This window comes from Notolepis coatsorum, assembly GCF_963971535.1.
Source record: "Notolepis coatsorum genome assembly, chromosome: 8".
In the NCBI taxonomy this organism is placed as follows: Eukaryota; Metazoa; Chordata; class Actinopteri; order Aulopiformes; family Paralepididae; genus Notolepis; species Notolepis coatsorum.
Window position 1 is genome coordinate 56,140,911 of NC_140172.1, and position 20,222 is coordinate 56,161,132.

At 41.6% G+C, this 20,222-nt stretch overlaps 1 protein-coding gene across 1 annotated transcript in view; it reads right to left on the minus strand.

The window, feature by feature from the left end:
- The window catches only part of LOC311233264 (glycogen phosphorylase, muscle form), a 41,479-nt gene that overhangs the window by 11,377 nt on the left and 9,880 nt on the right, over positions 1–20,222 (minus strand). The window contains exons 5-15 of the mRNA XM_084320198.1: positions 18,285–18,416; positions 15,579–15,690; positions 15,097–15,179; positions 14,590–14,733; positions 13,147–13,239; positions 10,421–10,567; positions 7,992–8,155; positions 6,847–6,961; positions 5,754–5,855; positions 5,269–5,416; positions 2,685–2,743 (exon numbers count right to left, since the gene is read on the minus strand). Of these exons, the coding sequence (XP_084176324.1) occupies positions 2,685–2,743; positions 5,269–5,416; positions 5,754–5,855; positions 6,847–6,961; positions 7,992–8,155; positions 10,421–10,567; positions 13,147–13,239; positions 14,590–14,733; positions 15,097–15,179; positions 15,579–15,690; positions 18,285–18,416 (1,299 nt within the window). The remainder of the gene's footprint in view (positions 1–2,684; positions 2,744–5,268; positions 5,417–5,753; positions 5,856–6,846; positions 6,962–7,991; positions 8,156–10,420; positions 10,568–13,146; positions 13,240–14,589; positions 14,734–15,096; positions 15,180–15,578; positions 15,691–18,284; positions 18,417–20,222) is intronic.

Here is a 20,222-nt window from a genome sequence, read left to right on the forward strand (position 1 = left end):
CTTGAGATTGTGTGTAGATACACACAGCTCAGACAGTGGCGGCTGGTCCAATGCACTTTTGAGTGGGCGCACAGGGTAGGGGGAGGGGGGTGAATCAAATAAATTTAGCAAGAGTCACTTTGTGAGTTGTTCTACATTTAGGTTAAATGAATGAATTAATGAACAAAGGGACAGCTACAGTATGTAAATTGTAAAGCTTTTTTAAAATGTTTTATTCCAGTTGATCATAATGTAATGATCATGAATCAACGCGTACTGCGTGTGTGAGAGAGAGAGAAAGAAAGAGAGAGAGAGGAGAAAGAGAGAGAGCGAGAGCTATCACGGCCAGCCGACCCTCATTTCACTGCACGCCTTGTGTATGTATGCGACAAATAAACCTCTTGAATCTTGACTTGCCATATTCAATCAGTTTCAGTAACTACAGAACAGTACATATTGTTAGACTCACTTGTTTTGTTGGAACGAGCCTCGAGCCGTCGCGTTAATCGAAATGAAAATACTGGCTCCTCCTCGCATTCTTTTCTGTCTGATGACTGACGACGTGACGAGTACAGTGGCGCAGAGCTTGCTTCGAGCGCTAGAAAACGCGCCCGAGACATCATATTTGAAGACCCTGATAGGCGAAATGTATTTGCTTGAACTATTTACATTGGCTGAGACGATACAGTGACGTCTATGCGCCCAGGTTTGAAGGTATACTCTCTATCAGGAGAGAGAGAGTGACGTCATGTGAATCACGCACAAAACAATGATTTATATTTGATATATCAACGTTATTGTGCATTTGAAACACAAACCTACTTAAAATGAGTAATTATTAATTTTAAACATGTTTAGTTTATTTTTAGTGGTCCAAAAATTAGTGGTCCAAAAATCTAAAAACACAATTTCTTCTTCTCCTCTCTTCACCAGGGGGGGGGCGGCGCCCCAGCGCCCTCTATCGGCCGGCCGCCACTGAGCTCAGACCGTGCGTACATGGCGCCCAGCGGTAGAATAATAAGACTGCACCATGAGACGGACTTTCATGCATTAGTTTCAACACTGACGTGTTCTGTATGACCCGTAATTCATTATAGTTAATTGTAAAATAGCGACATTAGTGTAATTATTGTCAAATAGCATTTGGAATAGGTATTTCCGAATTAATTCAGCCTGGTTCATAGCGTTATTATAGGAATACTTCTCGCGGTGTGCGCTCAGATGTTTACAGAGATATAGGGCAGTCTATTTGCCGAGAGAGAACATACCGCTACCCGAGACACATTCTCCTTGATTTGTACCGCAATTTGGGACCCAAATTGGAGCAGCTTGGACCAAAACGCAGTGTTGGATGTTGTAATTTCCCCAACCCCCAACTACATACAATATCCATATATCAATAATAACAGCAGGCCGAGGCCAAGAGAGGATTTTACGCCAGGTTACCCAACATTTTCGGAACAATAGACTGTACCTGTGTAGCTTTCAAAGCTCCATCAATAAACAAATCCAGTTATGTGGACGGGATTCCACTCTGGCAATGTACAGATAATCTGCAATGCGCATTTTGGCTGATAATGTCGTTGCCGGAGTCTCATTCAGGCCTAATTGTATTTAATTCAATTGTAATGTTATTAGTGGGGTATCTGTAATTAAAACATCACTTAAATGCAGATCGGGATTATCCACTGAAGCCATAATGACTCTGACCAAAACCCACAGGTGCACACAATAGGCATTGTAGAGCGCAGAGTTGGCCTGCTGAAAGCACCAATTCAGTCAAGAGGATCAGACAGCAGTTTTACCCTTTACCCCAAGTCTACCCTTGCAAGGTCTTAATCTAACTTGAAAAAACCTCAACGAAAAAAGGTTTTTTTATTTGAGTATATGTATGGTATATGAAGAACGCAAGCGAAAAATAGTAGTTACCCATTGGGTTGCACATACAGTGTGCTTCAGCGACTCATTCATTTCAGTCATTACAGTGCTTAATGTCGGCTCAGCTTGTCATTTATTTCTGTCAATGTGCTGGTTCTGTAGCAGGACTGGGACGGTCAACATCCTTGGTACTGAAGATAGTCTACACGCTCCCTCCTCACATCCCATGGGGGTGTTTTATTACCATATATGGATAATCATGCACAAGCATAGACGGTAAGAACAATGGTATTTATCAACACGGAGGGTGCATACGACCTGTGCACGCACGGTTGATAAATCCCAATTTGTATGTGCGTAGAGACATTCTAAATTCCGTGCGTAGGAACGAAAATAGAACACTTTCTATGCATTATTGATAAATGAGGGCTCAGGTCCATACAGACCCCACACACAGGTCTATACAGACGCCACAGGTTTAGAAGTGATAGCCTCTAGCCAAAATGAAGCTGGACAATTTTACAGTCAAACACAGAAAGCCAAACTTTTTTAAACAGTTGTGTAGATTTCATATAAAATTGCGACAGTGGCCACAGGTTGTTCAATAATTTAGAAAGACCCATTTCCTGGTTTGAACAAGCATTAAAAAGAAATATTGACGCAGGAGAACCATGGGTTTCCATTTTGTCTATCTTAATTATCACCAGAGGCTATGGCTATACAAAAAATACTTCTAGAACCAGAGAGGGCAGGCATTGTGGAGCTCCATAGCATTGAGATGCCCAGTTATGTATTACTCATCTATTAGAGCAGCTGAGGCAACATACCTTTCCTCCGATCATAACTGTTCTGGGAGTCCACTGCTTGTTGGGCTCCTTCTTGATGCCTGAGAGAGACATATATATATATGTATCACAATTCAATGTAAACGATAAAGGCATTATCAAATGACCAATGTATAAATTAAGTATGTATATTTATCCAGTATGTCGTTTTTGAAAATCTAGAATAATTAGGTGATAAGCACCATGGAATAGCTGCACCGCACCAAACCGTCGAATCATAAACTTTCCAGAGGGGTGGAATCCATCATTTAGTCGTGCCAATTCCCCCCTCCCCTGTCTTGACCGTTGCTCGCATGTGCCCCCCACTGGTCGGTCGTAGGGAGGATTGAAGAATCTATCGCATGTCCCCTCCGATACATGCAGAGTCAGCCAGCCACATCTTTTCACCTGCCAGCGCGGACTCTCATTGGCGAGGTGTAACGTGTGGGAGGCTCACACTACCCTCGCCATCTCCTGTCCTTGCTGTGCAGGCGCCCTGACCGACCTGTAGGAGTCGCTGTTTACAACAACCAGATTACCACCCATCGACTTCCCTCCCGCTGACTCTGCCAATTGAGTCAGTATGACGGCCGGCCAAGCCGGAGGCAACGCTGATACCGGTGTCTCTCGCGTTGGTGACAAGCGCTTAGACCGCTGCGCCACCCAGCCGCTCCAACAAACTAGATTCTTGTACCGGATCTCCTCTCTGGTAAACAAGAATACCCTGTAGACTCTGGCAGGAGCACTCATTCAAGGGTACTACGACTATGCTTGCACCTCATGGTACCAAAGCACCTCAAAGGCGCTAAAATCTAAATTACAAACATCACAAAACAAACTGGTCAGACTACTGCTTGACCTTACTCCTAGAACCCACCTCACCCCTGCCCACTTTGACAACCTAGGATGGCTTAGACTCAGAGTAGACGACAGAGTACAACTTGCAATGGGCCTGGTCTACAAGATACACTACACCACGCAGGTACCCATGTACATGTCAAAATACTTCCCAAAGGTCAGTGAATACCACGACCACGACAGGGAGCGCCACAAATCATGTTAATCCCAGATTTGGCTCAAACAAGGGACTAAACACGTTTAGCAATTATGCCATCAAATGTATATACTCTCTTTTTAGACTCCTTTTGTACTCATAAACAGTACTGTATATTTGTAGATCTGGCATGTCCTAAATGTCTAGATGTAACAGTACTGTCCATCTGTATGTTATGTAAGTCACGTATGTCATATAGGGATGTCCGATATTATCGGCCTACATTAAAATTAGGGCTGTCAGTTTATCGCGTTAATTAGATTAATTAATTACACAGCAAATTATCACGTTATGAAAATTAACTCAAAATTAATTACAAAAAAATTTATATATATATTTTAATCTCATTCATTCCATAACAACGTAGAATACACATTTACAGACTTTTTTTTTATATGGGCTATTTGCATGTTCTTGGTATCTGATTCTTGGGACATCTATGGATCTCAGGGAATGTATTCCCAGTGTCAGAAATACTGTGTCTGTTACTAGGCTTGAGTAAATTGTAATGAACCAAATGAGAATATCAATAAAATTATTTTATCTTTGACTGTGAATAACACCATGCTAAAATTGACCAGACCTGAAAAATCTAAGCAAATGAATAAATGGAAGATGATTAAACAGAAGGTTTTGTAGATACAGTACTGAATTCTGCCATCCGGACACATGCCATTTGAAATATCATTATAGAATATCAGGCCTAAAATGGTTATGCGATTAAAATGCGATTAATTCGATTAATTAATTACAAATCCTGTAATTAATTAGATAAAAAAAAATTATCGCCTGACAGCACTAATTAAAATGTGATATAGGAAAATATCGTTATTGGGTTTTCAATTTTTTTATTTTTACATTTCTAGAACCTTTATTTCCCCAGGCAAGCAAGTAAGAACAAATTCAAATTTTATTTATTGTCAAAAGTATGCATAATGTTGTGTTAATTCCACAACAAGAGATATGTAATGTTAATTACCTGAAATTATTCAGTTTGGGGGGGAAACCCTGCATATATCGGTATCGGTTGATATCGGTATTGGAAATTAAGAGTTGGACAATATCGGTATATCGGTAAAAAAGCCAATATCGAGCATCCCTAGTTGTCATATATATTATGATGAATTGAAAATGGGGGACCCTGATGTAAACAAGACGAAAGTCTTTCTCTGGTCTGCATCCCCTTAACAATTGTGTGTATTGAGCCGTACTGTACCCATTCTGCAATCTGTTCATACAATTTTCAATCAATCAATCTTAAGTATCAGGAATGTCAATTTGAATATTGTAAATAAAACAAGTCAAAACTAGCCTAAATCGTTAGCCTAGCTTACCCTTGCCGTTTGTAAATAGTCAAAAAAGCTGAAATACGTCATCAGTATGCACCCAAAATATAACAGAAATCCCTTTTTTTAAAAGATAGGTGTAACATTCCGAGTTTAAAATGTTTCTAAGACCCTAAACATTACAAAGTTGTTGCTCAATCGAACACGCCTCCTATAATAGTGTGTGTGTTTGTTGTCCTGTACTTACGGTTGTAATAGGTGATTATGTGCAGACAGTTGAGCAGCTGTCTCTTGTACTCGTGGATTCTCTTGACCTGAACGTCGAACATGGAGTTGGGGTTGATCTTCACCTTGTAGTGTTCCTCAAGGTGCACAGCAAACTTGAGCTTGTTCTCCTGCAGGACAGATATACCCATTACCATTAGTTGTTGTAGTAGTAGTAGTAGTAGTAGTAGTAGCAGCAAAGTCTCTCCATCTCTGGTAGTAGTAGTAGCCCACTTGTATTAGTATTAGTAGATAATGGTTGTAGCAGCAGCAGTACACGTAGTTGTAGTACTAGTATCTCTGACATAGTACCGATGTTTAGCCAGTCCCTGCCTACTGCTCTCAGGCAAACTCAGCATCATATTCTCCATCTGTGATTCTGGGAAGTAGGCGTAGTCCCAGTTCTGCAGCAGCGCATTATAAATATATTATTAAATGATTGTTATTATTATTACATCACCAGATCACCTGCTTGATTTTGGCGATGTCACGGATGAAAGCCTCATCATCGATGAACTTCAGCAGCCCCCGCAGCTGGTCCAGGTCACGAATGAACTCTTCTCCAATTTTCTAACAAAACAGAAGTCAAATTAGAATAAGTAGCATTTTAGTACTTTCCTGCACAAGGCATTGTTGTACATTTACCTAAATGCATATTTAATGCACAATTTCCTGTTTGCATAGCTTGTATGGCTGTCTTACATGTGCAGTCGAAAACATTTCACAATTAGGTGAAACCCATTAGCCTAGATCCAGAATTGGCTCCCTACTAATTGTTAACAATAACAAAACTAATACAAAAATTTTATTATAATAATAATTCAAAAACTAAATCAGTACACACAAAAAACTTCATGGCACATCATTTTGGATATCATAACAGTAATGCCAAATAAATACATTTATAACACCTTTACTTCATCATGACTCAGTTCTAGATTGTCTGGATCTGGATCAACTCCCCTCTAGAAGCTTTATCGGGATTACAATGCATTGCTGATGGAAAGATCATAACTGCACCTCTGGGTATCGTGATGCTTTTGCTGGACCTGAAAAGGACCAGCCTACAGTCCTCGAGTCAAGTCAGAGTTTGTTTTATAGGAACCATCAACCCAGAGATGCTAGATTGGGCAGTAGGGCTCCTCCCTCTACAGTAGGGCTCCTCCCTCTACTCCGGCAAGGCCAGACCGTCATGATGGCCAAAATGGTAATGGCAAACTAAATGACCATAACTATTAACATAAGTTAAGAAATAAACGTTCCCTTTATACATATAAACAGGTCCAGTCTGTTAAAAGTGTATAACCTACAAAGTGGGTCATCTAGAACAGGATTTGCTACCGTCACCCATCTGCTGTGTCCAATCATCATAAAAATCATATACAAAGAACTAGTCATGAATGATGAAGTTGTTTTAAAACAATTCCACTTGTTTCAAGAGAATGTCCTGAAACAATTTTATTATCATGAAACTGGTGACATTTCTTGAAACGGATTTGAATTACTTAAAATATGAGATTGTAAATATGAATCAGGACAGGATTCTTCTCCTCCTCCTCACCTCAGCGATGATCTCAGCCAGGCCAGGGTTGCACATGACCAGCCAGCGGCGAGGAGTGATGCCATTGGTCTTGTTCTGGAACTTCTCTGGCTCCATCTCATAGAAGTCCTTGAAGCTGCAAACAGATCACAGCATCACAGAGAGTAAGAGTGCAGAGACCTCCGCCAGGCCTAGCGGTGTCCCCATGTTGTTGTTACCAGCACACATAACATTGTAGTGGCTAGTTGACAAAACAAGAGTTACCGATATTGCCAGGGTCAATACACGCAGGCTAGAAATCCATGTATTATGTAGCAACAATGTTGATGTAAATTACCTCACAGCACACAGATGTACGACAATTTCAGTTAATTTCAAACCTTTCTTTCAACTTGTGAGACACTGAGGTTACCCTCATTTACAGGGATGACAAGCTTATAAAACACCACAAGTTATCAGCAGGTTCATACATAAAGGCACAACAAATAAGAATAAACAATAGAAATCTGTTCAAACAAGTCGATACAGTGGTCGAAATCGTACTTTTAAATGCAGCAAGAGAAGACAGAACCTCCAACTTCAGAGTCAGTTGGAGAGCATGCCAGGTGTTTGACACATCAAACGGAAAAAGCAGTTTTTCCTAGTTCAGAGCAAACTCAAGAAACCCCTAAGATTTGAACATGTGGAATAAATTCCAAGATTATATTCCTGCAGTGTTGTGATGTACGGGGGGAGTTTACCAATAAGCGTTTTAAAAAATAAACAAATACCAATGATAGTTACATCTTTCAACCAGAGAAGTCATCCAACCTTTTCATAAAAGTTTGATATGAAATACCAATTCAGCACAGAGGAAAAACACGTTGTCGTTGACATCACTCCCAATACCATCTAACTTTTAAGTGTCGACAGGCGTTTCTCCGACAGCTTCCCTGATGGGCCCGAAAGTCAGAGCCCCACTTAAACATTCAGAAGCCACGACTCTTCAGTGGTTACACTGAAACTCTCTCACGTTGTCTCAACTTGTGTCAGAATTCAAACAAACATTTAGAAGAAGTTACCTACTGCTGGTTTAGAGTAGAATGTAATTGATGCAACAGTAACTCTACTTGTAACTCTTTCGAACTGGGTTGTGTGGGTCAGTAGTATGTGAGAGACACACGTACATGGTGGCTTTGAGAATGTCAGAGTGGATCTGGGCGACTCCATTGACGGCGTGGGAGCCAACGATACACAGATGAGCCATGTTGATCCTCTTCCCTCCACCCTCCTCAATCAGGGACATACGCGTCATGCGGTCCACATCACCAGGGAACTTGGCAGCAACTCTCTGGGGAAATGGAGGGAAAACCCATGCAAAATCAATGAGTCTGTCAGTCCATCATTAACCGGTCTGTCTGTCTATTAATCATTATCCTGTCTGTCCATCATTATCCTGTCCATCTGTCCATCATTCTCCCGTCTGTCTGTCCATCATTATTCTGTCCGTCTGTCCATCATTAACCTGTCTGTCTGTCTATCATTATTCTGTCTGTCTGTCCATTAACCCTTTTTCTGTCCATCATTAACCTGTCTGTGTCTGTCGGTCCATCATTATCCTGTCTGTCTCACTGCATCATTAATAACTTGGTTGATGGCTTGATAGCCAGGTAAGGACCAGACCAGTCATTTTTCACATGTGGGATTCACCACTGCTATAAGCTTCCATTATATCTGAAAATGTGTCTTAAACACCTCATGAACCCATGAAGGTCACCACATCTGATTAAAATAACATGCTCAAATCTGAGGTGCATTTATTTTCCTGAGAAGTTTTAGTTTTCCCCCCTGAAAAGCTGCTCTATTGTGCCTTAATACAGTATCTAAAAAGGAAGATGATGAATTCTGCCTGAGATACTGTATTACATCACAAGAAAACAAGTGACACATAACAGTTAGCATGACATTTTAGTAAAATGTGGTGACTTTCTTCAGTTTGTGGTGTTTCAGATACACTGGAAGCCTATGGTTGTGGTGAATCTAAAAAAAAAAGATAATAATTGTATGAGGGCGCCTTGATTTTTGTATCAAGGCAAAAATTACTTGGAGCCCACATGTCAAAAAGAACGGTTTGTTCCTTTAAGAAGAATGACTTGGAACGCACATGTGAAAAAGACTTTAACTCATTGAGTGCCAAAAACGAGATATCTCGTTTCTGAGAGCCAACGCTTGAGCGCCAAAAACGAAATATCTCGTTTCCGGTTCCTTTTTCCTTTAATATTATTCTAAACACTCGCACAGGCCTTTGTGAGTGTGCCTGGGACCGGCAATGATGATTGAATCCTGACAGGTGGCAGTATCGCCTACCTTATGAACTGCATGGGCCAGTTTAGTGTGGGCCAGTTTAGTGTGGGCCAGTTTAGTGTGGGCCAGTTTAGTGGGGGCCGACGAGAGCTCCCAAAGCACTAGGGAGAACAGCAGTGAGCAGTACAGCCAACTAACGTTCGACAATGGCGATCGCCTAGAGCGAACTATTGGATATTAGAAGAAGACAAAACGGATTATATGGATGATGATTATGGATGATAAGGTGCGTTTTCACCAGACTATGTTGGACTCAGCACTTCTGGTAAATCATAAAAATACTATAGTCAAACCGGCCGATGAGGAAACCTATTCGGCTCCGTGGTATAGTCTGGCCCGAGCAGACTATAGAAGAAGAAGACAATGGATGAGGGCCACCTAACGTTATATGTATTGATCCTGTTCCGATTCAAGACACTTGGAGCGAGAGTGGAGTACCTTCTAACAAGGTAACGTCTATTTTACCAAACCCCATCATAAAACATGCTTTTGTAATGATCGCAGCGTCGGAAAACGACCCCCCCCCTCCCCGATAGCTTTGAGTAATAATTTAAATTATATATATATATAATAATACATCCACAGAGCTTTTAGAAAGGTGTGGCATAAAAGTATTGCTGTCCCCCCCCCCCTGTATTGTAGACCATGTATCAAGTTACGCATCATATGGGCGGCTGGGTGGCGCAGCGGAGATTGCGCTTGTCACCAATGAGAGAGACTCCGGTCTCGAATCCGGGTGTCAGCATTGCCTCCGGCTTGGGCCAGCCGTCATACTAACTCGTTTGGCTGAGTTAGCGGGAGGGAAGTCGATGGGGTGGTAATCTGGCGTTGTGGACAGCGACTCCTACAGGTCAGGTCAGGGCGTCTGCACAGCAAAAGACAGGAAGTGGTGAAGGCAGTGTGACCTCTCACGCGTTACACTTCACCAATGAGAGGCCGCGCTGTCAGGTGAAAAGAGACCCGCTGGCTGTCTCCGCATGTGTCGGAGGAAGCATGTGGTAGACCTCAGGGCTCCCTTGACCGACCAGTAGGGGGCACGTGCGCACAACGACCAGGTAGGGGAGGGGGGAATTGGCATAACGACTAAATTGGGATGGGAGGAAAAGCACAGAAAATCAGGCGGAGAAAAAGAGGATTAAAAAAAATATAAAGTTATGCATCATATTGTCTGAGAAGGAGAGATACACACCTCCCTAGGACCCATTCTCCCCTCAGAACTGCCCTCAGAGCTGCAGTACTATGCCCCACTGACCTCCATGTGGCGTCTGTTGATCTCGTAGATGATCTCCAGGTGGCGGGGCAGCAGGTAGGCAAACAGGTCAATGGGCCAACGCTCCAGAGCCTCAGGGAGCACGGTGTGGTTGGTGTAGGCACAGGTGCGCACACAGATGTCCCAGGCCTGACCAGAGAGAGGACACGTAAAGACACTGAGGACTTTGGTTGCGCACAAGGAGAATTAGAGAACAGCTCACCTCAGACACTGGCGATCTGAGCTGTTTTCATGATGGCAGCCTAGGACTGCAGAAACATCAGTCCAAATTCCCACCAACAACATGTTTTTATGGATGTTGGGCTATGCATTCCATCCCAATTTAAAATCATTCAAGCAATGAATACAATATTTTAATCCGTTAATCACAACAAGCTATTTATCCTTTACACTTGTGGTTATGTGTCATGTGGTTATTGATCATGTGGTTATTGATCATGTGGTTGTTGATCATGTGGTAACAGCATTTGTAGACAGTGTTTCATACAGAGAAGTGAGTCCAAGTGCTGCTCGATACGAGATTTGTAGTGTATGTTTCCCTTGGTTTCTTGCTCCAATACGAGTGGTCAATGCTCAATGTAACTTTTGATACAATACACTAGGACAGTGGTATGGTTTTGCCAAAGACAGGAGGGTAGTGACTAGAAGGCATTCTCATTACAGCCGGCTGTCTATGAGCACAGAAGAAGAACACTCTTCATTCTGGACTCCTAGGGAAAAAAGGGGGGAGGATTTGAGATAGATAGATACTTTATTAATCCTCTTGGGGAAATTCAGGTGTCCAGTAACAGCTCAGGCACTTAACAGACAATAGAGAGCCATAAAAAAGGACAACCAATACAACAAACAAACAATGAAGGTCAGCGCTGAGGTACAAAGTTATAGTGAATTAAATAAATAAATGGTGAGCACTATTGCAGTGTTAAGTCAAATAAAATCGAATTGCTATATAAAACTACAGTATACACATTTAAATGAATTGCACATTGTCCCAATGGGGGGGGGGGGGGCGCGCCCAGGTCATGAGAGAGAGAGAGAGGGGGGGGGGGGGGGGGTCATGATGGTGTTGAACAGTCTGATGGCTGTGGGGACCAGTGATGGGACAGGGTTGCACGCAGTGCAGCCAAAGTTTTGTGAGCAGAAGAGCGTGCATGCACACGCACGGATGTGCACGGCATGCACACAGGAATGCGCTGCACTCGCCAACTCGCTATAAGTACCCACCTGGGCTACTTTGCATTTCAATAGCGCCGGTCGTCAGGTGTGTTAAATACGTTCTCAGATACATTCACACAGAACTTGTGAATGAAATGTGTTACATTTCATTCGTAGAGGCAATTAGGCATTGTCTTTAGTCTGTGCTTAAGCGAGGGAACATTTATACGCATGCGCGGGAGCGCGCGCACGTGGCGGCATTAGCATGCGTGCAAGCAGTGTTGATATGAGGAACGCAACACTGGTGGGGACAAAGGACAGCCTGAACCGCTCAGTCCGCGAGCGCAGCAATATGAGTCGTCCACTGCGACTGCTCCTCTGTCCTGTCAGGGTGTGGTGGAGGTGTGGCTGGCAGGTGAAGCAATTCTGTTTTTCTTAGGTTCAGTTTGAGTAAATGGAAGATTGCTCCACTTCTACAAGGTCCATTTGCATGTATCTAGGGACATCTATGGACCTCAGGGAATGTATTCCCAGTGTCAGAAATATTGTGTCAGTTTAGTTACTATGCTTGAGTAAATTGTAATGAACCAACAGAGAATATAAATTATTATTATCTTTGACGGTAATAACATTGACCAGACGTGGAAAATTGCCACTGAGCTCATTCAGCACCTTCTTGAGATCAAGTGTACAAAAAAATCTAGATGATTTAGGGTTTTTTGTAGATACAGTGCTGCATTTTGCCATCCGATTCCGGACACATGTAATTTTAAATATGAATATGAATATGAATATAGAATATCAGGCCTATAAATTACCTTATTATGGTCAAGTCATGCATCGGGCCAAATCTCCTCTTTCCAATAGCAGAGTTAAATCTGGATTTAGTACCACCAGGTGCCCGTTACAGGGCAGCAAAGACCATGAATGAAATCTACTGTAAGTACAGTTACTTTTTTATATTTTTTATCAGATTGAGACGCCTTTTTCCCCCCTAGAGACGCCCCTGGAGAAATTCACAGAAAGGTAAAGAAACAAGCTACGTTGTATTTTATGGCAAAATAAAGAATTTTTCCAACAGCTTTGACAGAGGCTGGTGTGGGCTGGGTAGTGTAGTTTTATGAAATTTCAATGTCCATCGAAAGCCCTGGCTCTCCTCTCTCTTAGGACTACAGCGGTTTCATGACACGTTATTTCCTCACGTCTAATTAATCCGGTTTCCACCGGGATGCGCAGAGATATTTATAAACTAATATTTTGCTAATAATAGGTCATTATTATAAATCGATAGGGTTAGGGTCTATACTCTTGGCTAAATTTGAAAAAGAAACGCAACATTAATTAATACGGACTGTATTGATCTATTTATGACTTGATATTAATTTCGGCCCCGTACCAGGCCCGTCGGATTTAAGGGATTAAAGAAGTGCGATGCCCATGAACCTCCACTGGAGGCAGATTGGGTAATAGAGAGGGTGTGAGTGACTTTGTGGTGCTTAAGTCTATGTGTAAGAGGACCGTGTTCAGTCATGCAGCTGCTATTCATGTCTCACCTTGTCCCAATCCAATTTCTCCTCATCTATCAGCACCCTCATCAGCTCAGGGATGGCCAGGGCAGGGTGAGTGTCGTTCAGTTGGATCGCAACCTGCAAAGATGTTCAATAACTTAGCAAACTATTCATGAGAAAGGATTAGTTAGGTATTCAAAAATGTCATGTGGTAAACAACACGTGACTAACACATCTTTAATACTTGGGGGATTACAGTAGAAAAATGTTTGTGCATTCAACAAATACAATAAAAGACAAAGGAATATATATCACACTCTGCTATTTTTAACAATTAACAGTTTACATTACAGTACCTTAGGCTGTTACTGTGTTTTTCTTAACACTTTGGTTGCCACTTGTTAACATGGTAAAACATGGTTGGATGCCAGCACCCACTTCGATGATAGCGTTGTGAACGCATAATCTCTGTCTTAAATTATGGCTATGTGTCTAATCTGCCCGTCGTTTATCAATGACTTGTTTGCAGTCAACATTGTCGAAACGGATTTTTTTTTTTATTTGGTTAATTTCCGTTTTATAGCATTTTGAAAAGCCCTCGTTTTTCAGGAAAATATATAGATTCCGTGATAAACGGCATTTACTGGAATATTCTGGCATACACAAAAAACGTTGTAATTTTTCTGCCTATTTATGAATCGTTTTCAAATAAACGATAGATTATCGATAGTATATGTGTACTTATGCACGCTATATAAGCGACCTGAAAAATATATTCTCTCATTTCCTGATCAGCGCGCACACACACACTGATATATAGGTCAAAACATATCCGATTACCCCAAGACTGGTAAAATAAATTGCTTACCTCAGATCAGATGTTCTCCAAAGAGATTATTCCAATTCCTGATCGCCATTCCAAATATCGATCGCATTTATTGATTCAGCGTTGGGTACTGTAAATATGTATTCCACGTTGTTTTGCGGCTCTGCGATCACTTGGATCCTTCAGTTGGCTTGACGGGAAAGTAAAATGAGGAAACTGGCCCCCCCCCCCCTTCATCAGTCTAATATAATGGGGTGCAGTTACACAGGGAGAGACGATAGGGGGCGGTATTTTCCCAAGGGAGCTCAGAGAGAGTCTGCAACACTAGCGTGAGGCTCGATTGATGAAATATGAATTCAAAATCGCGAATAAAAAAAAATACGACAAACGCTATATAGTGTTGCTGGCATTCAACTGGCGGCATGAACTAACGACAAAACGCGTCCGTGGCACTCAAAGTGTTAATAGTTGTCGTTCGTTATTTTTTTAAATATTTTGTGTATACCAGAGGTCAGAGAAACACATTTTGATCCTCTATATGTCCTGTACATAATGGTAGTATTGACAATAAAGCTTGAACTTGCATTATATTCATATATAAACTTGATTATATAAATTACATATAGTATAATATATAATCACATGCCTGATTTCCTCCTCACCTTGTCAGGCAGTTTGCTGAAGTCTGTGCGAACGATCTCCCTGGAGCCGAACTTGGAGACCTTGAAGCGACGGACAATGTCCTGGAGAGTGGCAGAGACCACAAAGTACTCCTGCTTCAGACGCAGCTCCTTGCCCTCGAAGAACTGCAGATACGGAGAAGTGTTCAAATGTATCAGCCATCAGTATGTATCAAGATATGTTTAATTTGAGTATTCCAACGTAAGCAACAAGAAGAAAAAGTGTAGTCACATTAATATACACAAGGAGACAAAGCAAAGATAACTCTTAAAAAGCTTCTTGTGTGATTTAAAAAAGGAACACGCCAACATTATGGGAAATGCACTTATCGTCTACTGTCAGAAAGCGCATGTTGGCGTGTTCCTTTTAGAGAATCAGATTTTCAAGTGGCTTGATCCTTCCACAGCCTAAAGCTCTTGACATCATGTCCACTCAGTGACAAAATAACACCATGAGAGTGAAAAGTCATTGTAGGGTCAGGTTCTTACGTTGTCATTGGGATACAGCACACGAGAGATGTTCTCAGCAATGTTTCTGTCCAAGACGGCCTGGATGTAGCCACCAACGTTGACTGTGAAGGGAAGTCAATTACATTTTTCAAAAGCTCTCCATTTCACAAGTAGAGATTCATTACGCTGCAAGATATCCATTTTAACAAGAAGTGTATTCTTGTTGAGTCACAAAATCAATTTTTTTTATACTCGTTTGTTAAAACTGAAGATAATGATGTTTATTAGTCAAAGTATTGAAACAAGTGAAATTATGTCACCATATTGGCATATTTTTCACTTGTTTCAAGGGCTTTAAGGGCATGCATAAAGAATTCCACTAAAATGCCAATCCAACCTCTCTCCTCTCTCCAAAATGAATATATTCTTAATAAATAAGAATAACCAGAATAGACCAGAATAACCCATTTATGGAAGCTCATAATTACAGGGTCACAATTGCAACATTTAAAACGACGTACAGTCTTTGAGGTTGAAATCACAGGGTGCCTTAGCAGACCACAGCCTCATGGTGTTGACAACGTTGTTCCTGTAGCCAGGGATCGGGGTATCGTATGGCAGAGCCAGTACCGTCTGGAAATGGAATCATAACGGGGGATCAGCACATGAAAATAGCGGTCAGAAAAAGCATTCACATTTGCACGTGATTATATAAGAACTTGGTCAAATGTCTCGTGCAAATATTTTTCTATGGTTATAGTTTCACCTATGGGGACTACCAGATGGGTGGGGTTTGTCAAACTATGGTAGGTGGGGAATATGTGTTTATTATTATATAGACAGGTTTATATCTATATATATTATATCAGACACAGTGTGGATCAAAGGGGCAAACAAGGACAGTAAATCCTGACCAGAACAACTGGGCAGACTACAATATATTTGCTATACATGTTGGCAATCTAAACAATCCTAGAGTCACACTCTACGCCATGATGATTTGGCAAAAATGGCATCCAGCCATTTTCACTTGAAACTATTTCTTGTCAGGGGAGTCCAACTCAGTCCCGTGATTCAGCGGGTATTGCCGATTGTAAACACACTGTGCTCCAGCCAAATAGGACATCTATACCACCTTGGGTGCATGGAATTAACATTTCTGCACCAAGTTTCAAGTTTCAAGTTTCTTTAATAGTTGCCATACAGAAGTACAGAATACTTTCATACAAAATGCTTCTTACTGTTACGCTCCAGAGACTGTGCTAGACAAGATAGTATCAAATAACATAGTATAGCATGTAATTTAGAAGTAGAAAATGAGGTCACAGTGTTCAGTATAGACATATGTACAATGTTCGAGGCAGAATAGACGTAACTGAGTTACCATATAATATACAATACTATGCAGTGTACTAATGTACAATACTATATAGTGCAAAGCAGAAATGGGATGAGGTACAATTTAGGTACAATTTACAGTAAGGTGTACGAGTTGTAGTGCAATCCTTCATCAATAAATATAAAGTGTGGGGAGTGGGTGCTACAGTGTGTTTGTTTAAAGTGAGTGTGTGCTATAAAGTGTGTGGAGTGGGTGCTACAGTGTGTTTGTTTAAAGTGAGTGTGTGCGTGTGGATGTGTGTGCTATGTGCGTTTGATGGTTGTTGTTGTGTAGTGTTCATTGTTCGTTTAGCAGCCTGATGGCCTGGGGATAGAAGCTTCTTCTGAGTCTTTCTGTGCTCGCCTTGAGACTCCGGTATCGCTTGCCTGACCGCAGCAGTTCAAAGAGGCAGTTGTTCGGGTGACTGGAGTCTTTAATGATTCTCTTAGCCTTGCCCCTGCACCGCTTGTTGTAAATGTTCTGGAGGGTGGGGAGCCCCCCTCCAATTGTGCGTTCGGCTGAACGTGTCACTCTTTGTAGTCTGCTTCGGTCTTGTGCAGTGCTATTCCCAAACCAGGAGGTGATGTTGCCAGTCAGGATGCTCTCTATTGTACATGAGTAGAAGTTCTTAAGGATCTTCTGACTGACTTGGAACTTCCTTAGGCGCCTGAGGAAGTAGAGGCGTTGTCGTGCCTTCTTCACAACACTGTCAATGTGTGTGGTCCATGTCAAGTCCTCGGATATGTAGGCTCCGAGGTACTTAAAGCTGTTGACTCTCTCAACCGGTGCCCCGTCGATGCTGTAGTCCTTGACCCCCGACCTCCTGAAGTCCACAATCATCTCCTTTGTTTTGCTGACGTTCAGGGAGAGGCTGTTTTCCTGGCACCATCCCGCCAGGACCTTGACCTCTTCCAGGTAGGCCCTCTCGTCGTTGGCAGAGATCAGGCCCACCACCACTGTGTCGTCAGCAAATTTGATGATTGTATTGCTACTCCGCTGAGCCACACAGTCGTGTGTGTACAGGGAGTAGAGGAGGGGACTCAGAACACAGCCCTGGGGGGCCCCTATGTTGAGGGTGATGGATGAGGAGGTGCAGTTGCCTGCTCTCACCACCTGGGGTCTGCCCGTCAGGAAGTCCAAGACCCACTGGCAGAGGTCATGAGTCTACCTGCCACTCATATGATTGGATGACTGGCAGGTAGACTGGTGTTCAAGAGCCAATGGCTTTTGGGGGATTACTCATGAAATACCCAATAAATGACAAAATAATTATAATACAATAATAAACATAAAAAATAAAGCCAAATTAAGTTAAATGTACAGATGTACCAAGAGAAAATGTACCATTACTATTTACATATACTACATTTATATATATAGCCATACCTAGCTGACTAACATCCCAGCTGGTTGAGGTCAGGGTCATTGCAACATGAGTCACTGAAGTAATAGGGTGAAATGGTTAGGACAATTGTTTGAAATGTGTTACACTCTTTTTCAGAGACTTGCTAACAGCTAGGCTAACAGACCCCACTGACCTCGACTAGCATTGCCTAGAGGTCACCGTTTTGACATTAGATTCTACCTTTAAACACCAACATTTATTTGTAAATAAATAATATAATGTATTATGATCTACAGATCATGTAATAATGCTCCGTGTTATCAGTGTATTATCTTGTCATATACACAGAATTAATAATGCTCTGTGTTATCAGTGTATTATCTTGTCTTATACACATCATTAATAATTAATAATGCTGTTATCGGTGTATTATCTTGTCATATACACAACATGAATAATTGAATGCTCCGTGTTATCATCAGTGTATTATCGTGGCATACATACCTGACAGTCAACCCATTTCACGCCATCAGGATGGTGCTCAGTTCTGCCGTAGTAGTGGACTGGACGCATGTATTCAGGGCGGGCCTTCTCCCAGGGGTTGCCATAACGCAGCCAATCATCAGCCTCTTCAACCTGAACAGCAAAACAATTGATCATTGGATCCAGTTGAGTAAAGCCGAGACATGTCACTATAGATATCGCTCCCAAATACACTGAATTTTCATGTTCATCACAAGGTATTTGCTAAAAGCCCCTTTTGGGTTTCTCATTTCCTGCTGCACTTGCTACTCTTCGTCTTTTATCAAATGTAATTGTGTCTAAAAATCAAGGAAATAAATCAATAAACTAGAATGACACCGCAGACATGTGGTGTGAGTGAGCCAAGCCTACAAGTGCTGCTCTCCTCCATCTGGGTGGAGACATCAGCTACGTCAGTAGCCCTACTAGCCACCACTGAGCTACATCCAACTACAGTACAGCAACTACATAACCACACCCAACTACAGTACAGCAACTACATAACCACACCCAACTACAGTACAGCAACTACATAACCACACTGAGCTACATCTAACTACAGTACAGCAACTACATAACCACACCCAACTACAGTACAGCAACTACATAACCACACTGAGCTACATCTAACTACAGTACAGCAACTACATAACCACACCCAACTACAGTACAGCAACTACATAACCACACCCAACTACAGTACAGCAACTACATAACCACACTGAGCTACATCTAACTACAGTACAGCAACTACATAACCACACCCAACTACAGTACAGCAACTACATAACCACACTGAGCTACATCTAACTACAGTACAGCAACTACATAACCACACCCAACTACAGTACAGCAACTACATAACCACACCCAACTACAGTACAGCAACTACATAACCACACTGAGCTACATCTAACTACAGTACAGCAACTACATAACCACACTGAGCTACATCTAACTACAGTACAGCAACTAAATAGCCACTACTGAGCCACACCCAACTACAGTACAGCAACTACATAACCACACTTCTCTCGCTCCCTCTCTCTCTGCCCTGCACCCTGACAAGCATGGTCGACTCAGATGTCATGATATTCCAAGCTACTGACTTCCCAAGCAAATGGAATGCAACATTAGCATGTGTATGACATAGATACTGTGTTATCCCGATCACAATAGTTGCCGTCAACATGTTTGCTCATTCTATGACCACACTATACAAATTTGAGTAATTGTACAGTATGTGACCATTTTCAGCAAATTAATGAAGGGGAGATGATTTACAGCGTTTTTTTGTAGATAGTGATACAGTACTGAATTTTGCCATCCGGCCACATGCAATTTGAATTATAATGCATTTGAATATATAATATAGAATATCAGGCCTATAAATTACCTTATTATGGCCAAGTCATACATATATGGATAGGGCCAAATCTCCTCTTTCCAATGGCAGTGTTAAATGTTTAGTAATTTCCTCACGTGACTACTCACCTTTTTCTGATGCAATGCACAGAGAGTTCACATTATTCAGAGAAACTCTTATTTTCGAAAAACATTTAAATCAACGGTAAACAAACGTAGTGCTGAAATTATACATGTTGACTGCTGTTTTGAGTTTGGGTTTTTACTCTTGGCTAAATTTGAAAAAGAAACAACATTAATTAATACGGTCTGTATTGATCGATTTATGATGAGAACAGCAGGGTCACAGCTTAACAGGTTAAATGTTTTTGATGTTTGGAAGGTGTGTATGTCAGGTGTGACAGTGCTATTATCTTGTCATTATGGTTCAAATGTCCACTGGCTGAGAAGAGGGACATAACTTTGGATAGATTCAAATGCTTGTGCATATTATATTTACACCAGCGGTTCTCAACAGGGTTTTTTTTTTTTATTATTATCTTTTTGGATTACAGA